The sequence below is a fragment of the Lygodium microphyllum genome, chromosome 13 (assembly GCF_053477565.2).
Source record: "Lygodium microphyllum isolate KBCC chromosome 13, Lygodium_microphyllum_v1.1.10, whole genome shotgun sequence".
Taxonomy (NCBI): domain Eukaryota; kingdom Viridiplantae; phylum Streptophyta; class Polypodiopsida; order Schizaeales; family Lygodiaceae; genus Lygodium; species Lygodium microphyllum.
Window position 1 is genome coordinate 82844724 of NC_141147.1, and position 18119 is coordinate 82862842.

At 38.5% G+C, this 18119-nt stretch overlaps 1 protein-coding gene across 2 annotated transcripts in view; it reads right to left on the minus strand.

Moving 5' to 3' along the window:
- Positions 1 to 18119, minus strand: part of LOC148026846 (coiled-coil protein) — an 84481-nt gene that overhangs the window by 42780 nt on the left and 23582 nt on the right. For both annotated transcript variants that reach the window (XM_087691386.1, XM_087691385.1), the window contains exon 2: positions 12273 to 12325. In XM_087691386.1, the coding sequence (XP_087547512.1) occupies positions 12273 to 12325 (53 nt within the window). The remainder of the gene's footprint in view (positions 1 to 12272; positions 12326 to 18119) is intronic.

Consider the following 18119-nt stretch of genomic DNA (forward strand, 5'->3'; position numbering starts at 1 on the left):
TGAGTCTCATGACATATGTACATTGTATATGATATTATCATCATTGAGAGTGTGACACTTGGGCCATTGTGCCATGCTGACATTATATTTGTACTTGTAGTCTTGCAGTTGCCCTTTGGACTATTTTGACATGCCGCATTTTGCTTTACTCTAGAGGTTAGACTTCATATTTATAGTCTTTTTTTAGGGAATGAGCATGTTCTTTCAAAGATTAGGCTTCATATTTTTAGTCTTTTAAGTTTTTTGCCAATGGGTCATATTCTTTCATCTTAGACTTTAAAGTTTAGTTCATTGTTCATTGTTTTATCACATATGTATTATGCATTCTATGATTGACTAGCTTGACTCTTGAGCCTTGTAAGTTGTAATTCAATTTACAATGACTACTTTTAGAATGATGCATGATATCTTTAAAGTTAAAACTTAAAATGATTTATCCTTGTGGATTATATACCTTGGTTTTAACACTCCACATGGATTATGAGTGAAATATTAAATTTTTTTCATGAATTTTAATGTTTCTTAATGTCATTTCCATTCCCATGTCCCCATTCTCTAGGTTTGGCGTCCCCATCTCCATTTCATGTTTCTCTGGAATTATCAAAGCCAAGAGCAATCAAATATGCATATTTATTTTCCTACCATGCCCTAGGTACCTACTTCAAACCATATGGGGCCTTGTGCAACCGGCACACTTTGCTCTCTAAGCCTTTGTGGAGGGGACTATAAGGAGGCTATAGCATGGATGGGCACCCAATCACACTGATACCTAGGGGAAGTATCTCATATATGCTATAGAGGTCCTTGTATCATTAATTGCTCTCGTGTTCAATAGGGCCCTTGCACAAGAATTTCTTGATAAGTGGATTGTGTACACCATTGTGTCTATCCATAAGACTAGGAATCTCTTTGATCCAGGAAACTATCGGACCATCATGATTGGTTATCTGCCGGCCAAGTTATATAAAGCAGTGATCTAGATCGAGATGAGCGCCTATGTTGAGCCAAAGTCCGTGAGGGCAACAAGACAAGCAGATTTCAAATATGCATCTCCACGATGGAATATATTTTCACCATGTGATGCATGATTGAGTAAGCCCGGATCAAGAGAGAGACGATTTCGCAAAGCTCTTGATACGCTGTAGAGAGACAAATCACTACTTGTTGACTCTAGGAGTGCCATTAGCATATGGGGCATATATGCATTGTATGAGTGAGTAATAGGAGGATTCAAATGCCCCAAAGCAATGTTTAGAGAGATTGCTAACACCACTGGAGTGAATCAGGGCTGCCCATCATGACCTACTTTATTTGGGCTATACATCAATGAGATCATGGACTACATCATCAAAGGAGGAGGAGCTGATTTCAACTTGGCATGTATTCATATCCACTTTCTATTGTATGCTAATGATATCGTTTTGATTTCAGAGACTTGAGAGGGGCTTTAGAGACACCTCAAAGGCCTCCATAGCTTTTTGCCTAGACATAGGATTGTCAATGAGCCATAGGAAAATCAAGGTCCTCATTTTCCACACATCAGCCCACATCCACAAGGGATTATCATTCACTCTGGATGGGCAACCAACGGAGGTGGTGAGCTCATATGTTTACTTGGGTGTCACTTTTACTGCCACATCCGGTTGCTTTTCCATGGCGTAGACGGGAGGAGATTGTCTTACCAAGGGATATCCATCATTGGTGCTTCTAGAGAGACATTGCCACCAAACATACCTACAAAATCCATATATTAGGTAGTGGCTATTTGACACCATGATCACCCCAACTCTCATGTATTCTGCACTTGTTTTGGGCCACCAGACTAACCACATCAGTTTCGACACAGATGGAGCCTCCTCAGATTACTCTATTGCCATGCATGATACACAGTAAACCCTCAGTGCTCCATGAGATTCTTAGAGCAAAGTCTGATGTGACACCCATGGAGATAGAGGCCATTTTCCAGATCATAACTTTCATACAGCGAGCGCACAGGACATGGCATTTGGCAAATTACCATCAAGGGTACCAACCTTCACAAACAAAAACCTTGTTCATGGAGGGTTCATATTATGAAGAAATACCCTAATGCAAAAATACAAATGAAAGCGTATGACAAAGCATAAACTCAAAGAACACAATTAGGGTTGGGTAGCTTAGAGACAATAAACACAATGGAATTTGAATGAATGACTAAATGCTGAATATACAATGCTCATGTAGCAAACAAACCGTGCAAGAAGGAAAACTGTACCCCGAACTCTCCTATCTCCAAGACCAAGGTAGAAGTGCTGAGCTGAAGAGAGTATCGTACTCCTAACAAATCCCAAAACACAACAAAGGCAGCCTCCAGATGTCAAACAACAAATGCAGCAATATCTGGTGCCAGATCAGTGTCGGACAGCCAAAGGAGAGAGAAAACAGCAAGAGAACCTACAAGTGATGGCCTGGCAGCCAGCAGTACAAAACACAGGCTGTTCTAGAGTCACCTGCAGCACGGCAGCAGCCAGCAGTGGAAAACGCAGCAGTCAACTCCCACGTGGTAGCTGGTGGCAGTAGGAGAGTGATCTGCAGCAGCGGATGTCAGAGCTAGACAGCAGCAGTCAACAATAAAAATTGCACGATGAAGGCTGGAAACAGGCATTTAATGGATGTAGAGAGCAATGGGTAGCTTCGGCTGAGATGTCCTCTACAAATGGGATATGGGTAGCAAAGCTAGAGGGCTTGAAACCTGCAAAAACAAGATTGGGCTGAATGGAGGGCGACATGCCTATTCATAGAAATCTTCGCAACCTCGTACCACGGATTGTATTAAAACTCTCTCAAATCGTACACCATTTTAGGGTTTAGTAATTAAGCGTTTTTGGGGCTGTTTAAGTGGCTAATTCAACATGTAATGCTTATGTTAGCTTAGCAAGTACAAGTGATACCCTTTACTTTCTACACTATAACCAATGAAAATGCATCTGATAGCCTTTTTTTGCCATTTATGTCTTTAAGGCTGTGACATGAAAGCATATACCAAGCAAACAAAGACACGGATGTGTGACACTATTGGTTTCCGTCCAGTTCAAGCCTCATAAGGCGTACATTCAACCAATGCTTTAGTGGGGCTAGGATTCAACACATACATTGCACACATAATAGTGTCAAGCCAAAGCTTTGGAGGCAACTTATTGTGTGAAAGCATACGGCGTGCCAATTCCATCAAAGTGCAATTCTTTTTTTAAGCCAAACTATTTAATTGAGGTGTGAAGGCATAGTACATTCATGTATAATACTTTTTCAATCAAAAAGAAGTTAAACTCTCATGACATGTATTCCCCCTCTCGATTTGTACAGAGTGTAATCAATTTGCATCCAATACTATTTTCAGCCAAGGGCGAGAAGACTTTAAAGAATGCAAATACTTCTAATTTATGCATTAAAGCATATGCCCAACGAGTCATGTCAGCAATGAAGGTAACAAAGTACAAGCATCCCTCGATGGATTTGACACACATACGTCCACAAACATCACTATACACAAGTTGTAATTTTTTATCAGCACGCATAGATCAGCTTTTGGAAAACAAAACACAATACATTTTGCCAAGTACACAAAAACATCAATATTTGCAAGCTACGTCGTTAGGTACTTGGCACATGTAATATAGACATCCACTAAATCACCCTCTGTTGTATAGCCTATTTACACGAGCCTCATTGCGCACCTAATACAATAAACCAAGCCTATCCCAAGCATCCTTGGTCATTGTGCATGACCAAATATGTGGGATAACCTGTCTTTTGTACAAGAATGCAATCAAAGCATATGTCTAGGCATCATGCCCATTCCATCTCTATTGATCGAGGGTGGAAGATGTAATTGGGGCTAGAGCGGAAGATCCACTCATGAAAGACGATGAGCCAAATGGACCTATAGCATTTTATGCAGTGGGGCTTGCAAGCTTAATCTCTGAACCAGATACATAATCCCAAAGTTGCTCGACAACTAAAGCATGTTTCACCATGTATGCCCACATCAAATATTTTGTAAACCTTGGTCTATGATTATTAAAATAAGAGTTAGAAAATATTAGATATTTTCAATTTGCTAAATTTGATAGTAAAAATGATGGAAAACTTTATCTTGTCTTGATTAAGTCAATTTGATGATTATTTTGAGGAGAAAGCTCTTTCAAAGAAAGACAAAATCAAGTGTGCTACAAATTATTTGACAAATAAAGAATTGCTTTCATGGAATGTTCTTCACCATGGTACTAATCAGCTGAAAACGTGAAATGAATTTACAAAAAAGTCAAATAATCTTTCTTACTATCTCGGTTTCATCTTCATGCAATGTAAAATTGGATATATTTATCATGGCAAAAACATGATTATCTAGATGTTTACACAAGTTTTGTTGTTACCCATGCTTTAGGAAGTTCTACAAAGCACATTACAATACAAATATAAAGATTGATCTACAACCAAGCATCCAAGCTAAGTTGAATTCTCTTAAACCTATTTCATTCCACACAATGCTCTCTCTTAAGCATTGTTGAGATTCTTCATCATACAACAAAAATTATTAACTCAAAATTGAAAAGTATACAATTTGTAAGAGAAAAGAGAATTAAGAAAAGCATAAGTATTGAGATCCTTCATCGTACAACAAAAATTATTAACTCAAAATTGAAAAGAACACAATTTGCAAGAGATAAGAGAATAGAGAAAAGCATGGACGACACAAGATTGGATACAATCTTCCCTGTGCATGCGTAAGCACCACCTCCCATGAATGTCTTATGAATTTGTATTAGGCTTTTGTGCTTTAAAAAATCATTGAAAAGCATCTCCTTTTAGGGCTCTTCTTTCTTTAAGGTGGGTCCGACACCAACGTGATGTATGTATTATAACACCCCACAAAACAACCCACACTGGCACAGTCTATTTCAGGGCATGGCACCCATGACCCACCCCACCCCATCCATGTCACAAAGATGTGACTTGGTCATGAGTACCCAAGCAATGATGGCTTCAACTCAATGGATATCTTTATGACGATGCAAAAGTAGGCACCTCTTGGGGGGGGGGGGGGGGGTAAAAATGAGCAATGTTCTTAAGTTGGGGGGAAGAGGGGATAAAGAAAATAGTAGTTGTAGGTAGGATTTACATAGAGTATGAGTCCTTAAAATAGTAGTTGTAGGTAGGATTTACATAGAGTATGAGTCCTTAAAACGGCCTTGACTATGGATGTAGGATACAATAATCCTACACTACAATCATAAATAACTTCTATGCATTAAAATGTGCTTCTTCAACATATTTAATCCACATAACTCCTCCTAATAATCTACTCACCACAACACAAAACACATTATTTACCTATCATCTATCTATCATGCAAAATGCAACTAATGTCATATATAGATCCACACATAATAAGTCACGATCGTATAGTAAATAAACAAAGAAAATTTACAAAAATAAATAAATATAAAATCATATTATTATTATAGCAACAACTAGCTCTCCTCTTCTTCTCCTTCTTCTTGTTCTTGCTTGCTTGAGCTTGTGCTTGAGATAGGGAGTGTGCTATATATCTTAATTGTGGTTACTTAATCTTTCTAATCACTTTTTCTAAGTTTTTCTATGATCATTAGTTAAAGTATGCACAAAGCTGAAACATCAATAGCCATAGTGATCATGGGGATGGATAGTTTATTTCCATACAGAACTTCAAATGATACTTCACCAATGGCAGAATGTGAAGTGTTATTATAGACAAATTGAAGGATAGATAAATATTGATCCTAATTTTTTGTCTATTAATGGTATAAATTCTAAAAAAGTAAAGGATAGTATTTTTAATCGTTTCAATTTAGCCATTGTATTCGAGGTGGAAAGCTAAGCTAAAGTCTATCTTAAAATCTAGATTTTTAAACAATATTATTCAAATGTGATTATAAAATCTACAATTACAATCAAAAAGTATTACTTCGACAAATTCATGATGAGAAAAAATAGTATTCATGAAAACTTAACAGTGTCATATAGTCATGATCTTTTATCGAGGAAAAAAATAAGCTTGTTTACTAAATATATCTACTATAGTCAATATCATGTCATGATGTACAAACGTCATGAGAAAATCAATAATAAAATTCATAAAGATTTGTTTCCATAACCCATTAGATGCAATACAAACATAAATAATTCATAGATTTTTACATCGTGACATTTAATATGTTCATATATAATACATTCAGATATAAATTTTACAATATCATACTTTATTTACAAGCTAGTAAAAGTATTCTTTACAAGCAACTATAGTATCCTTTATGTTTAATATAAGCTATTGTATGCATTTCAGTAATTACAATATTCCTTTAAAAATATAGTAAAATTATTTTCTTTGATAATACAAAAATCCATTCACATCAGTGTAATGGAATAGTAATGTTAGTATTCTAAAATCTTTGTCAAATAATAAAAAAATCAAAATCTGTAGCATAGACAACAATCATAATATCAAAAGTTTAAACTTCAACAACAAAAATATTATTAAAGTTTCACACTTTTTATTTTATTAAAACTAAGCAAATGATGAGATACAATATTTTTTGAAGATCTACAACTCAATGCATCTGCAACCATATACATCTATTCTACAATTGTCAAATTTTTATTAGCATTTCTTTTTAATAGTTATTGATGCTAGTAGTCCAAGCTTAGGCACACTTTTGATGCAAAATAATCGCTCTTTTAAAGTTTTGATGTCTTGACTTTTATATAAACTACACATTCTGATTTTTATATCATTTAACACAGATTCAAAATACTACCACTATCATTCTTTATAGTTACATATATATTAATAGATTTCTATATTATCAAATAAAATTGTGTATTATCATATCTTTTAGCAATATTACAATGATTGAAATGTATGTACCAACTTACATGGAATGTAGAGAAAATCAATTTACTACAATTATATATATATAATATTTCTACTGGTCATAATGAAATGTGATATTGCAAAATTTATCTGAATGCATTATGTATCAACATATTAAACATCGTAAAAAATCTTATGGATTACTTATAGCTTTAAATGTTCCTAATAGATGATAGAAACAAATTTCCATGTATTTTATTACTAGTCTTCCTACGTCTCTACGTCATGATATCATATAAACTATAATAAATAGATTTAGTAAACAAACTTATTTTCTCCCTTGTAAAAGGATACCTCCTCCAACAAACCCAGAGGAGTTCTAAGGAGGAAAGAATGTAATGTTCCCATTACTTAGTTTATTTTAATAAACAATGTGCGTATACATTCCAAAAATTGATTTATGTTGAAAACAAAAGGGTAAAGATTGCGTATTTTTAAAACTAGCTCTAACTATGAAGATAATTGTTATTATTAATGAGGTATTATATGCCAGTTTATAGAAGAAAGGCTTGGGAAACCCTCCCAAGACAAGCTTATTAAAACTATGTTTGTAGTATAGAACAACAAAAAGAACTAGCCTAGTGGATAGTCACTTGGTAGTTAATTGCACTTGGGTGACGACACTGCCGGGACGGGGAGGCCTTTTTATGTTGATGTGCCTAAGGATGTATCTGCTGAAATTCAGTCCAATGTAGAAGAGTTGAATGAGATATTGGTATCCGAGCAAATTTTGGCACATAAAGAGAAAAGGTCAAAGGTAAAGCTTCCATAAGCTATTGGGTGAAGTTTCACAACTGTTCACCAATGGAAGCTAAATGGATAGAAGAGGATGACTTGGCAGACCATCCTCAGCTGTTGCAGCTTTACCTCGATGCCTTTCAGTTAAAGTCGACTTTGGATCGGGCTCTTTCAGGTTCAGCAGGGCAAGGGTCCAAAGTACCACCTGATACTCAAGGGGGAGATAGCACTTCCACTCCTCCATGAATGAACTACTCTCGTGTATAGTGGATCTCGGATGTATTCAGCATGCATCCAAGGTACTGTGCTAATAGTATGTCTGCCATGAAGTCACTATTCAGTGTACTAGTCACTATGGTATGTATGCAGATGAGTATGTTTTTCACTGCAGCTCTGAAACTGTACATTTGCATCAAGTTATGATCATGAGAGACTGATTAACGAGTGCTGGTTTTCAATGTATGATCATTAGTTTCAGTGGTATTCAGCTGGTTCTATGGACAGCAGCATGTGTATTGAATGACATTGACAATTCAGCCATGGTTTTGGCTCGATTTATGCTTTACTATGGTTGTGTAGTTAGCACTGTTGAAAAACAAGAGTTTGGGATGCATCCGATGAGTTTCTGGCAACAATTCTAGACTATTGTTGAGCTTTATGCTATGTTTATGCTGGCTGGAAATTTTCAGCAAATGGTGGGCATAAGAGATAGGTAGCCAGCAGTGGCCAATGTTATGTTGACTATGATGCCTTGTGAAAATTCCAGTGCAATATTGTTTGCTTTGATACATTATAGTGCAATCAAGGTCAATTGCAAGGATTTCAAGGGGGTGGTCTGTCACCAGGACGTGAAAATTTGATGCTTTGTTTATGTTTAATTGACATTTGATTAAAGGATTAATCAAATGTGCAATTAAAAGATGCACATGTGTTGCACATGTGAGATGCAAGCTACTTTTTCACAATTGAAGGCCGAAGGACCTTGTGAAAAAGATATGTGTCAAAGGCAAAAGTTATAACAAGTTACACTTGTTAGATTCTAAGTGAATTTTGGTGTTAGTTTACCCCTAGGACCATTAATTGGCCATTAAGTGTCAGTGTAATGGATTAATGCTTGTCCAAGGGTCAATTAATGCATGGGACCACTTTGGGTTGCAAATGGCCTAGCCAATTAATTTTTGGATGGGCAAGGTCAATTTTCTAAGCATTCGTTCCTTGAGCCCCATAAGAATTCGAGGGTGCAAATGCAGTACTAAACATGCTACTTTGTGCCCCAAGCATCAAGCCAATGCTGCCATACATAAGGTTTTGCATATTTCCAGTCATACCTAAATACATTGGGCCTTACACTTCATACATTGGCTGCGGCATACCATAGGGATTTGTGCCATACATTCCCATATGCGGTTCTTGTCCAACCATAGCATGAAAAATCGTGCTTCCACCAAAATATCTTGACTGCCCCATCATAGCATGCACGCCTAGCTGTCCAAAATCCATTGGATTGGCACTTCCGTGATGGCCTTGCATTTGCATTGCTTGCCTCATAGGTACCAACTGTTTTATTTCATTAACATCTTTGGGAGCTTCAAATGAAGGGTTTGGCATTATCTTCGATGCATCTTGCTGTCCCGAAGGAGTAGAAAACGTCTTCTTCGTCTTCTTACCTTTGCTGTCCTTCTTTAAAGCATTCAAAAATTGGGTAAATTGAGGATCCTTTGCCAATTCAGCAAAGAGATTTGCTGCTGTCCTCATCCAATTCTTGAACTGGTCATCAAATTCCTCTTCGCTTTGCTAGTCATCAGCCTCTTTAAGGCCGTGCATCTTGCCCAATAACAACATTTTCAGCTTGTTGTCCATGATTTGAGCCTTGTCCAAGGCCAAGCATTGCATTCCCTTCATTCTCATGTGAATGTTCATATTGAGAGGCATCATCGCTGCTTGAGTCCATCTCACTGTATGAAGACATATTGCTGTAATTTCTCAGCTAAGAGTAAAAATCAGCACTAGCACAAAGCTTTGGCTTGCAATCAAGTGCTTCGAGCCCACCAAATCAAGGGACTGAGTGGTATCTCGGCAATGGAACCATGTAACCAACCTTCCTTCCATGGATGGGTGGTAAATCCCTGATTACAACTTAATTACAACAACAAACAATCAGTGCAAATCTGAAAATACAAATTTACCTACTAATCTTAAACAATGCACATCCGATTGGCCCCAAAATTGGCGCCTCTTTCGGTATTTCTTTAGTTTTATTGAGAAGAAGTTGATTTGCAATGGGATTCTCCCAATCGCTTTCGGTATTCCAACTCCCCTTGCTGTTCAAAATCACCAGCAAGTCTTTAATCTGATTTGCCCCTTGATTCGAGCAATCAATTGGCCTTCACCCATTTTGACAGAGATGGAAAATGCCTCAAATTCAATTATTTGCTGGTCCCTCCACTTGAATAGGCTAAAAACAACTTCGGTCCTATTCAATCCAAGTCTTGGAGCTTCCAATTTCTAGCATGATTTCCCGAGGCTGCTGCTAAACCCTAATTTCCGCTACAGATTAGGATTTACGGCAAAGAAATCTGAAATTTCTCGGCCTCCAAGGGTCCAAATGTTGAGATCTTCGAAGCAAAGCTGTGAAATGGTTAGGAGATGAGAGGAAAAGCTGTAGAGAGAGAAATTTCAGAGTTTTGTCACGAAGAATGACTGAACATCAATCAAATGCAGCTGTTGTCCTGCCACAACAGCTTGTAGATGCAAAGAACTAAAGAAAATCAGTCATTCACTGCTGCTGCCCTGTCTCAACAGCCTGTAGATGCTGTCACCTGCTGTTGATTGGTCTTCTCCAACCCCTGGCTGCCTCTTTGAAGGTCCTCCAATGGTTGCAAATCAAACCAGCAACATCTCCTCCCTCTCTCTTGCAGACTAAATACACCAAAAATGCTTCTCTCTAGCCTCTAAAGACGTTTTTCAATCTTGCATAGGCATTTTTAACAAGTGGCAACCTTTCCAAATGGTTTTTTCAACATTTTTCATAATTAAATATTAATTTTTAATTTTTAAATACTGAAAATTAATCTAATAATTATTTCAGTGCCCTAAAAAATAATTTGACTGGCCAATAATTAAATTGGCTAGGCAACTTCCATTCCCGAGTGTCTCTGCGCCATCTTTGACCATCAGATTGGCGTTAGGTACCATTAAACACCACTTCTCTAATATCATCAACTGACACTTATGGCCAAATGGATAACCTAGGCTAACAACTGGCACCAGATACCACCAAGTACCTGTGCGACATAACTTATAGCAACTTTTGCCTTTGACATCCTGTAATTTCTTCTGGTCTTGGGCTCGTAAATTTACGTTAACCCCAGTTGCACCTCACCTGTGCAACATTTACTTAATCGTGTGATTAAAAATTAATCCACATGTTAAGTTAGGTTTCAAAAATACATGTCCTCATGATAGTCTCCTCAAGGCGTCCTGTGATGGAGACACCTAAAAAGGCACCATAGTTTCCTAAGAGGAAGGAGTCTCAGCAATTGTGAATTGGTTACATGTTGTTTGTGCATCTCACAACAACCAAGCTAGGACCACCAATTGATGTTGAACAGAGTGGGCAGACAGGAAAAACACAGCTTGTAGAAGTGTGTCTGGCAAATTGAGACCTCCAAGAGCAACACAACAGCTGGGTGACTTAGCTGATCTGTAAACACAGCTGTCCATGTGGTTGGGAATCAGGGCAGCAGCTGGAAACAGGGTGTCAGATGCTGAGGATCGTCAAAGAATCAGTCAGACAGAGAAGATGCTGTCCAGCAACCAGGCAACAGCTGTAAACAGCAGAACATAGGGCTGGACTGGTCATGGGATGGGCTGGATAAAGTTGCCAGGCAGTAGGGCTGCAAAATGCAGCAGATGGGCACCTCCAGTAGGCAGCTGGAAAGAAGCCGCCAAGGGCTGGATGGAGTGGCAGCAACGATTAAGGAACTAGACAACCACATGCTGATGGGGACTTGATGACTAGAATGGAACAGGATGCTAAGTGCACACCATCTAATTTATAGATGAGGAACCAACCAAACAATGGAAGTTTGCTTATGGGAAACAAAAACTCTTTGTGGCATTAGAGTTTGAGTTTTGGGGCTGTAAACATGAGCTAAATAAGGTTTAATATGAAATGCTCATCTTTTAGCTTAACACCTCACTCCCTTTCTCAAACTTGACCATTGAGCAAACCTTAGATTGGCCCTTTATCTTGCTTGTCATTACATTTGAATGTCTCCCTTTGTAAGAGGTGGAGGGCAGTCATCCATTTCAATGTGAGATTGCTTCTAATGACTGTAAGGACACTAGAGAGAGACAGACAGATCCTACAAAACCCCCGATTGGCAACAAAAAAGCAAGCCAATAACAATTTGACCTATAGCCCTGTTAGAAGTCTAGGCATCATTGGAACAGAAGACATAGCATAATACAGGCTACAAAATTCTTAAAAATCTACTTTAAATCTTTAAATTTATTACCACAAACTTCCAATAATTGATTTGTTTTGCAATCTATATATAATGTAAAGGTTGAATCATAGCACCTTTTTTCCTTTCTTTCTCCTTTGAACATCAAATCTATTCAAACTCGAATTATCTGGGGGGAAAAAAAGTCAGCCTCATTTACAAGCCTCTAGAAGGCACCTGACATAGACTACAGAAAATATTTGACATTGAAAAAAAAAAATTATAATAGCATCTACATACACAATCAAAGCCAGAACCAAATATCACACGAGTGCCAAGGTCCTGATTAAAAAGTTGAGAGCAAAAGCTACTTTTTCCCAAGCATTGTTTGATCGTGCTAGTCATTATATACATGCTGCCCATGTAAGCCATACTGGTCATTATAAACATGCTGCCCATTATATACATGCTACTGTCATTTTGGCCATACTGCCCATTACATGCATACTACCCATTTTGTCCATTATGAGGCTAAAAGCAGCTTAAGGGTGGGGATTGACTTTTCATGCCAGGATGCATGGGAAAATAATTATCACCAGCTTTGCATTCTATTAGAGGGTTCACCCACTTTAAAGCTGCTAATGGGAATGCCTCTACTCCTAATGATACTTGGTTGAGAGTTTGCATTAGGGCGTAGAGTAGGCTATCTCAACTCAGCTTGATAGTTTGCATTAGGGGGAAGAGTGGGCTGCCTTGACTCAGTTCTATATCTGCTCTCTTTGTCCTGTAATGATTTGTGGCCATTGTCTCATGTATTCATTGATAGATATGTCCATTTAATGTCTTCAATGCATGTGTTAAAGTTTAAACAAACTAATCACAGCAACATCATTTGAATATTTGAAAAGAAATATGGGAGGCCCAAACACTGAAGTGCCATGCTTAATCATATAATAAGACCATCTATCAAAGAACACTTGCAAAAAGAGAGAAACTATATAGCGGACCACATGATAAACAGGGGTTTTGTGTCTATTATCCACAAACTCGTGAGTCATTAGTGAGGACTAAAGGAGATCTCAGATAAACCTAGCTCACCCATGTCAAGAGCACTAGCCATGACCATTTGTGTCACCTCATCACATCATTTTTGACTTAAGCTACTAAGAAATTTCCACTTAATAAATATTCTCCCTTACCCTGCAACTTGATGCAATGTGCCTCGAGTTGCTTCCAGCTTAAGTACTCCATCTAACCCAGAGATTAGACCCACAATGGGGTCACGTTTTTGCCATCCGATCACGTAGACCTCATCTGACATACAAGTCGAGACTCAATCAATACCCGGGCTCACATATTGCTTCTCCTCATAATGGGGGCCTTACAACTTTGAGCACCATGGATCATTGGTGGCACCTTATGAGGATGGGGCATTGAGCATATCTAGCATCGAGTTGAAATATTGTGATTGTAAGGACGATTGATTAAAGTGGATCATCGTTTGATATAAATGGTTGTGGCTAGATATGATTGGCTGTGGATGTGGCTGATGAGAATTGTCACGTGATGAGATTATGTGAAACCGTATATATGTACTCTCTTCATGATCATCATCATCAGCTGTCTATAGGCTGCCATCTTGCTTCCCGTCACAGCAGATGTGCTGTCACCTGCCTTCCCAAGGCCCTCATTGCAGCTGTGTTTTCATATCCATCCATTAGACTTGTTTTGCTTTGATTCCAGCCTATAGTTTGTACTCTATGTTAGAATTTGCCGATTTTATGGGCAATGCCCAATGTTTTAGTTATTTGGTTTGTAGTGTGAACACAACTACATTAATAAGTTGTGGCACCACTTCTAAAGTTAGTTCTAGAGTAAAAATAAATCTAGTTGAGTTAGGGAGTTCTAGAGTTAAATTAACTCTAGTTGAGTTAGGGACAAGTCTAACTTACTTAAGACCTATTGTACTTTCATTTTATTATTCAAACACTTGCATCCTTTGAGTGTGGAACTGCTGCCCACTCTTGCTCATTGTCTTGTGTTCACACTCTCTCACGCACGGATTCCGAACAGCCACCATCAACTGGTGCCGCTCCGCCAAGGTCCTACTACAGTCAGCCAACGTTCAGCCCAAGGAAGAGAAGTTGCTGTTTTAGAGGAGGTGCTGCTGCTGTTTTCAGCCTGCACGAAGTCCTGTACATAGTTTTGCATGCAATTGTAGGCACACAGCCTCTCTAAGCCCTCTTCGTAATATTCGCAGCCCTGCCCACCATTTTCTCAACCTTGCTTGCCATTTTCTCAACCTTGCCTGCCATTTTCTGCAAATCTGAGAAAAAATGCACAATCCTAATCTTCCAAATTTGGGGCTTTCGAAAATTTCTGCAATTTCTCATCCATCTTGCTCATCTCATACCTAATTTCAAAGAAATTTTCAATTTCTCACACTCCGTGCCAAGAAATTTGGGGATGTTCGGCCAACTTTCCCAATTTCTCACAATTTCCTCGAGGAAAGTTGAGGCTTTTGCCTAATTCAAGTTCCGTGCATGAATCTCCACTGAAATCGACAACATTGCACCACTTCTTCAACATTGGTGCGAGAAATTTGGGGGGGGCTTTTTAGTTTTTTGGCTTTGACACACATCACAAGGCAAATTCCAGCTACTAGTTACTGTTAGCACACTTCCGGAGGTGACATTTCTACAAAAATTCGGATTGTAAGGTAAAACTTTCTTTAATTTCTTTAAAATTTTCAAGAAGAAATTTGGGGCTTTTGTCGTGCATGCATCCCAAGGCAGGAAATTGATAGCACAACAACATTTAATTGTTGCTACAATCAAATCATGTGAAGATTTGCTAGGGTTTGCATTGAGGAAACACAACATGTACAACCAAGATTGAAACACAAAGACTTAGACAGAGACAAACCCCTAAACACAAAACTCAAACACAAAGACAAACACAGAAGAAGAAACTTTGAAGTAAATGGATGTTGTAAATGAATGTAAGAGTGTACAGAATGCCCAAGGGCGGCGCAATGCAGTGTCAAAGAGTGATGTCTATCAAAGACAGATCCCAAGTGTTGTGACCACCAGTCGGAGCGTGGAAAACACCAAACGCTAATCACCAAAGTGTCAAGGAACTGAGGCAACAATAGGAGAGGTGTTTGCTGATGTAGACAATCTGTTGGACAGCAAAAACGTAGGTACTCCAACAATGGCCCGGTGGGAGAGATGGCAGCAATCTATCCCCTAGCACCAAATGCTAAAAAGGTAGGCTAATCAAGTGCTATGATGATGCAGCAAATGGAGACCTCCAAACAGCAAGGCGATGGCTGAAAATAGACCGCTAGTGATGAGCTGCAGTCGATAATGGCTGCACATCAGATGGGAGGTGGCTGCTCAAGCTCCAAGCTCCATTGCCACATGTGAGACAAGAGAAGAGAAGAGAAGAGAAAAACATGAGTGAAGAAGATTGGAAAGCTTCTCCACCACCGGTTCCTCGCCCTCACACAGTCACTCTCTCACACCCCCTCTCTCAAGCATAAGCACAAGCAAGAGGAAGAAGAAGAGGAGGAGAGCTAGTTTTGGCTACATACGAGCATAGTTTTTCCATACGTGAATCAAACGTCAAACGCAAACGCGTATGAAAGTATGAAACGAGTATGATTCAGACCCTAGACCTGAATCATACGTGACCCTAATTTTTTAACAACACAACTTTAAGATATGATAAACATGATAAACATGTGCTAATTTCAAAATAAAAGAACAATGCACAACTCTTGAACTTTGAAGACTGAGACTCGAGAGTTTGAGTCAATATAGAAGGATTCATGATTCATCATTCAACTTTCAAGGAATTGACATGATACATGATACATCTGTCATCAAGATTCAAGCCAAGTTGCCCAATGCCAACTACATAGTAGACTAAAAACTGAAAGGGAACAACCAAAAGCAAAACTGAAAACTGCATAATAGAGTCACATCATATATCATGATTCATGATTCATCTGTCATCAACTAATCTACTCATCATCTTCATCATTCTCAAGAGTGCAGTCCTCCTCCTCCTCCTCCTCCTCCTCCTGCTCATCATCATCATCATCGTCATCATCGTCATCATCATCCTCCTCCTCCCTCTGATGTGGACCAAGAGAACTCGAGCCAGGAGCATCACTAGTGTCTGCCTCCCTCTGTGGCACTGGCAATGAGGCTACGATTTCCAAGTAGAGAGCTGTGTTTCCCACAGTTTGTGGAGTTCCTCAGGCTGAGTTCAGTCATTTTCAGTCACGATTCCTCAAGAGTGTGTGTTTCAGACTGCCTGGATCCAGGGAAAGAGTCGGCAGATAAAGGCGACCACATTCTATATGCTTTTTTGTAAAGTCATCAACATTTTTTAATTTAAAAAAACGTCAAGTCTGATATGGGGTTTTCAAACGTCTGTTTTTCAGACGTTTACAGACGTCTAAAATTCATTTCAGACGCGTCTGAAAATAACTATGCATACAATAATAAGCTTCTTCATTCACTTTTTGCCTTTTATACATGCTCTACTCCTCTTTGTGGCGCTCATCCCTTTTTACATGATCGGCCATTTTAGCCAAGGTTCTCTTTCCCTATTCCCTTTCTATTTACATTGTTCTTTCACCCATGCTCGTCTATCTTTACAAATTGCACAGGAGGGAGTCTGACACTCTTTTACAAGGATTTAGGGTGTAATTTTAGCCTTTGTCCTTTTGCACTCGCCCAGGACTTTTAAATTTACTCCCTGTGCTTTTGGCCCTTTTCCTTCTATTTTTTCATTGGATCGCCTTTTTTTCACTTTGTCCTACATCTTTTTTATTTTCTTTCCCTTTATTTGCACCAGGGTTAACATTATCCCCCTCTTAGCCGAATGCCAATCCCATGGTACTTGCTGGTGAGTACTCAGGTGGTTGAAGGTTTGCCATGTGAGTTGATGATGGGACTTTGGGAAGATTGGCCATGGAGAAGCATAACAAAATGGATGAGAGGTTGTGGAGGCCAAGGATAGGTTAAAAAGAATAGAACTCTAAAGTGAACGAAAACAATAAATGAATGATGAGTATACAAAGTGTCCAAGGGCAAAGCAATAGTGTTGAAGAGTGACTTCTACTAGAGAAAGAACCAAGTACTGTAAACACTAGTCGAAGATGAGAGAGTGCGGAATAATGAAGGGCAGCAAACTGGTCATCAAAGCACAACAATCGAAGGGTGCAGTCTAGTAATCATCCAACGTAGAGAACTATCAAGCGACAATAGGAGAGTTGTTTGCTGATACAGGCAGCTTGTTGGATAGCAAAACCGCAAGTATTGCGGCAGTCACCTAACGGGAGAGATGGCAACAGCCTATCGCCCGGTACCAAATGCTAAAAACGCAAGATGATTATCATGAGAATATGTATTTTTTAAAACCTCACTTAATATGTGGATTAATTTTTAATCGCATGGTTAAGTAAATGTTGCACATGTGAGGTGTCACTAGGGTTAGAGTAAATTTACAAGCCTTGAACCTAAGCAAATCACGAGATGTCAAAGGAAAAAGTTATTATAAGTTATGTTGCACAGGTACTTGGTGGTATTTGGTGCTAGTTATTGGCCTAGGTCATTCATTTGGCCATAAGTATCATTAAGTGACACTAAGGAAGTGGTGTTTAATGGTACCTAATACCAATCTGATGGTCAGAGATGACGCAACGATACTTGAGAATGAAAGTTGCCTAGTCAATTTAATTATTGGTCAATCACATTATTTTTCTAGGCATCAAAATAATTATTAGATTATGTTTCAATATCTAAAAATTAAAAATTAATATTTAATTATAATAATGCTAAAAAAACCATTTGGGAAACCTGCCACTTATCAAAAATGTCCATGCAAGACTGAAGAATGTCTTTAGAGGTTGGAGAGAGGTACTTAGTACATTCAACCTACAAGAGAGAGAGAGGAGATGCTGTTGGTCT